Genomic DNA, 5,107 nt, shown 5'->3' with positions numbered 1-5,107 from the left:
AATGACTTGGAGCCTTGGGGAAATGTGTAGAAATTCAACAACTGTAATTTCAAGTTATCAGGGTAGACCATCCAGTTCAACTTGTCAAAAATGGAAAAACAGACATACATGTATGTAAAACTGAAATAACTTCAAAGCAAAGTCCCTCAGTTTGATATTAAGTTACCAAGTTCAAATTGTTTTTCAATCAACCACTGCAGTAGGAATCTGGAGTATTCAGACAACCAATATTATGTACTATTATATATATTGACATTTAGTATAAATCTACTAGCGTTCTATCATGAATGGCATTTTCTGATTCGCTACGCTACTCACTATCTTTTCCATTGTAGATAGTGAGTAGCTCAACAGTGTGCGGTTTTTACCAAAATGACGGCCACTTCTTTGCATTTTTGAAGTGTCTGTGAAGAGAATTTGGATAAAGTTTTGAATGACTAGTAGATTTATACTAAAACAATTAGATTATTTGCTCTCCATTTCTATGTGTGATTTTTGACTCGGGCTGCGCCTTTGTTAACTATCACGTGGTAGAAATCTCAAGCTTGTTTAAAATATATATATATATATCCCACATACAACTTATAAGCATTAATGCACATTCTTGTAATCATTAACTGAAAGTTTATGGACCTCTTGGGAATATACAGACTGTTCTTGTTGTACACAGTTCACAACATTACAGTTACTTCCTGGTGCTCATACATGTATCACCAGTGTGGTAGACAAGATACAGGAAATAGAAATGGAAATCTGACAACAATACACATAACTTAATAACTTGGAGCCTCAGGGAAAAATGTCGAAAGACAATGACTGTAGTTTCAAGTTATCAGTGGAATAACAGCTATTTGTAATAAATGAACTCCAAAGAAAAGTCCTTCAGTTTGATGTAAAGCTAACTGATTTCAAATTGTTCGTTTATTATTTGTGCAGTACACTGTTTCATGTACCATGGTCACTAGCTTTAATAATACCGCATATAGATTTTTTTTCTAATACATGTATACCACCAAAATATTTGTCTTTAAAATAACCTGTTACATGTACCGTGGAAAATGAAATACAGATAAATCCTGACTCTCTCCTTACTATTTTCCTTTTACATCACTCTTTTAACCTGTAGCGCTATTACAAAAGGCTACTAATAAGCAAAGTATTCATAAATTTACAGAAAACATCTGATAAATTATTTTGATTAGCATTTTCATACAGCAAAATACATTGTATGTTTTTGTATCAATTCTCGTTGCAAGAAACCAGTTGCTTTATACATGTAGCTCGTTCGAAAAATCCTGAAGAACCGAAGTCAATGAAAATAATTTTGCTTCAATACTTGGGAATAAACTGCAGATAGTATTTCGTGGATCGTGTTTCAATTTTGAATGCAAGTTATTATTGCAAAAGTCGGCACAACTAGCCAGCTTTCATCATACATTGTGGATTTTACGAAATTGTGCTTCTAAAAGCAAATTAACTAACCGACGTATATTCATTCAATCACTACCAGATGACCGCACCGAACCGCAGATTTTACTGCAGTATACATGTAGATCTTCTGATGTATAATCTACAATGTCGACAAAGGTCGACAAACTCCAGCAAACAAGTGGCGGCAGATATAAAGAGAGTCGATATTTTCAGCTTCTAGCATTGCCTTTGTTTTTGAAGGAACCTTTGATACCCGTTGAAATACGAAAGAATTCATTAATTTCGATAGACTACGGAAGTCGTCGAGAACATCTAGAACTCTTGGATTACGCGTTATTACGAATGAACATCCGACGCGAACGATTGAAACGTATAAAAGCCTGCTGTTCATTACGCAAACCTTACTTTCTCTGACGCATTCACAAGCAGCTTAACCATACCGAAGCTAGTGCCATACAAAACAACAGCACAAACACTGGCAAAGGGACGAAACGGCACAGTCTCGCCTAATTGCTGTGAGAGAATACGCCAGCACTGACTTCAATGACCTTCGATCAATGCGGCGCGGAATGAACAGAAAAAAATAAGTATTGATCAAGTATACAAGCTATTGAATCGACTCACGATATACTAATGTAGCTGAAACCCTCCACAAAGATGCGACGCAGCCAAATATCAGCTAAAGCGTATTTGAAATCGATTCTCACCATGCATGTTTGAACGGAACTGTGCATAATTTTCGCTCGGACACTTACCGAACTGACTTTGAACTTGGTTTCTGGCGGCGATTTCCGAAGGAAGCCTGAAATCAACACATGTCCATCCCCCATTTCTACCATGAATCTGTTTCTGGGGAATCGATTAGAGATCTTCTTCTACACGTGAAGCCAAAAGTCTACAGATTACTCCAGAAATTCACTTCCACTCGAATACGATCACCTTCGCAACACGGAAGTCACCACTGGGCAGGCTGAAAAGATTGTCTGATTGGGTGATTTTGATCACATGGTAGCAACAGCATGAAACGTTCCCTTCCGGGGTGGCCCTAGTGCAATTTTTTTTTTCCCTGGAGTAAGTTTTCGAACTTTGATTTTCCTGCCCTAAACATGGCAAAAAATTCTAGTGACGCTCATCGTTATCTGAAAAAATAACTGTTAATGCAAAGACATCCCAAGAGTGATTGGAAATGTAATCAATTGCTTTATACTGTAAGCCAAACAATTAATTTTGCACTTCACAATCACCGTGGGTGGAACGCGGAACGAAGATAGCATTTATTGAGTCAGTGTGTAACTTCACTTACGTCATTGAAAAATTTCTCTACATGCGGCAAGTATTGCTTTGCCATTTCTAATGATCAAAAGAAAATTTTCTCTTTCACGAACAGCGCAATGTAATCAGCTTCTAGCGGACGACTTAAGCGGAAACCGCGAGTATTTTTAAACTATGCCGCATTCAAGTTCTCTGTTCCTGTTTACAAGCCCGTGGAAAAATATTCGTTCCCCTTTCGTTTGTTTTTAATTTTAAACCCAATTCACGCAATGAATAGAACAAATAATTATTTAGTTACAGATAAATGTGCGAAAATATATTATGCAAGCTGACTGCCCCAGAAATTTACGTGTAAATGCGTTCACCTTGGCTTGAATTAATCATCATGATGAAAGATTTCCTTACCCGTTAAGACAAGTTGAAACGCGCCACGTGTGACCGAAAATCAATTCAATTTATCGTATTGTTCTGTCGCGATAAACAGAAGAGATGAGAAATTTTTGTTGAATATGGCGAAATTAAACAGCAAGTACAAGGGGTGAGTCACCGCACAGGGCAGTTCCTTTCGTTTCCCCAGCTCACTGAATCATTTCCGTAATGAAAAACTCACGAGGACAAGAGTGGGCGCCCCATTACCTTCTCAAAGCAGATTCTGCTGCTTCTAATGGATTCCGGAAGAAGGGTCTTGACCCTAAGACGTTGGTTTCTTTTCTTGGTTTAACCGAACTCACGGTTCGTCACGAAGTTTTTTCGCCCTCCGGCTGAAACCCTTCTGAAAGCATCAAAAGTGCTAGCGTGAGCAGTTTTTCAAGGTGTTGTGAGATCATCGCTTAATTCAACACCCATTGTGTTTTATTGGCAATTTCCATGATTCAGTCAAAGGCCTACGTTACTGACTTTGTTACACCATCTGCCAAAACACTGGATCTACACGTACAAAGACATGCACTTACGTGCTCGATTTCAGCTATAGAATAACGTCAGGGATAAGGATAATATAGCGACCAGTGAGATATAAACTTGAAAATAGTAATAACTGCCATAATAGACTACAATGCCGTAATGCCACGTGCAGACTCCATTCTAGGACTTTCCCTCGGAGATGAAGACAGTCATGAAGCCACACGTCAGTCAAGAAGCCACAAGTCAGTCAAGACCGTGGCCGTATGTAGACGTCGTCGATGTAGTCTATCCCGTACTTTTTTTGCCTTTTTTTTTGGGGGGGGGGGGAGGGGGAGGGGATGGTAGGAGAGTGCAAGCCGATGATACTGCTTTTGAGTTGCTTGCAGAGTTGCAGTATAGAAAATTTTTACTGGTAACTGCTCTTGTCACTGAGGTTTCGTTTCATTGGTTGATTTTAACTCGTATAGCATAGCAAGATGCAAGAGAGGTTTATTTATTTCCTCCTTGCAGTTAAGCGTGTACGAGTATAAGCGTAACTGTATACAAGCAGTTAAGCGTGCCTGAATTGCGCATGTGGACTTAGGCCTACCGAAAATAATTTCTCTTGCCTGGCATTGTGATCGTCGGTTAGTGCACAAATGCGTCAGTCGCCAAGACAAGCGTCACTGAGAAATGGATATGTTGTTTGGATGCAAGCAAATAACGTAATACTGTTCTTTAACGAAGTTACGACTGTCCATTGGCCATTATCATTCCCACTCAACTGACGCTGGCCATAAGATGCTCGTTTCGTTTAAATTATCATATTTAGTTTAACTTTCATGACTGTAAAGCGATATAGAGCTTTGTATATATTCGTCGTATAAATAAAGTTATTGTATTATTGTATTGTATTGTTTCTACGAGCCTCCACATGGTCGGAGAAATGAAGGCCCTTTTTTTCTATGTTTGTTTGTTTGTTTGCAACAGAAAAATCCAAATATTTCGATTGGGAATATCCGTATGGGAAGAATGTCTTCCATTTGACCTTTACACGACTCCATCGCCATTTTGATTGAGGCGTAACGTGAAAGCCGAATGGCTTGGATCTGGTGCCGAAAAAATCCAAAAATTGCAAATGGAACATAAATTTTCATTCGGAACGTAACTCCCAACGGAAAGAAAAAAGGTTAAATTCCGTTTCTTTTGAGATTGCAGTTGGGGAGAGATCATGGATTTATAGTTTCAGGTCCTAAACTGGTTCAAACGCACACTATTTACATGCGCTATTCACCCGTGTTCTTCTGGATTGCCGGTCCATAAACTACAGAATTGGTCAAATATCGATATATCCAGAGCTGGTATTTACGGCCTTAGAAAGTTCACTTGCCGAGGCGATGAATATAGGTGAAACATCATGAGCGCAAATGTGGGAAGGAACCGCAAACGAAAATGCTGCTGCTTTACATAGTCTGTGAAAGATCTGACCCGGTTCAAAGGTAAGAAATAATACGTACTTATC

The 5,107-nt window shown here is 38.8% G+C and overlaps 1 protein-coding gene across 1 annotated transcript in view; it reads right to left on the bottom strand.

Moving 5' to 3' along the window:
• LOC145496527 (uncharacterized) overlaps nucleotides 1-2,612 on the bottom strand; it is a 15,857-nt gene extending 13,245 nt beyond the window's left edge. Inside the window, exon 1 of the mRNA XM_081476221.1 lies at nucleotides 2,187-2,612. Coding sequence (XP_081332347.1) covers nucleotides 2,187-2,270 — 84 coding nt within the window. The 5' untranslated portion in view covers nucleotides 2,271-2,612. The remainder of the gene's footprint in view (nucleotides 1-2,186) is intronic.
• Between the last annotated feature and the right edge of the window lie 2,495 nt (nucleotides 2,613-5,107).

This window comes from Orbicella franksi, chromosome 9 (assembly GCF_964199315.1).
Source record: "Orbicella franksi chromosome 9, jaOrbFran1.1, whole genome shotgun sequence".
NCBI classification, from domain to species: domain Eukaryota; kingdom Metazoa; phylum Cnidaria; class Anthozoa; order Scleractinia; family Merulinidae; genus Orbicella; species Orbicella franksi.
Note: the sequence above shows the minus strand (reverse complement) of the source record. Positions and strands in the feature narration are given on the sequence as shown.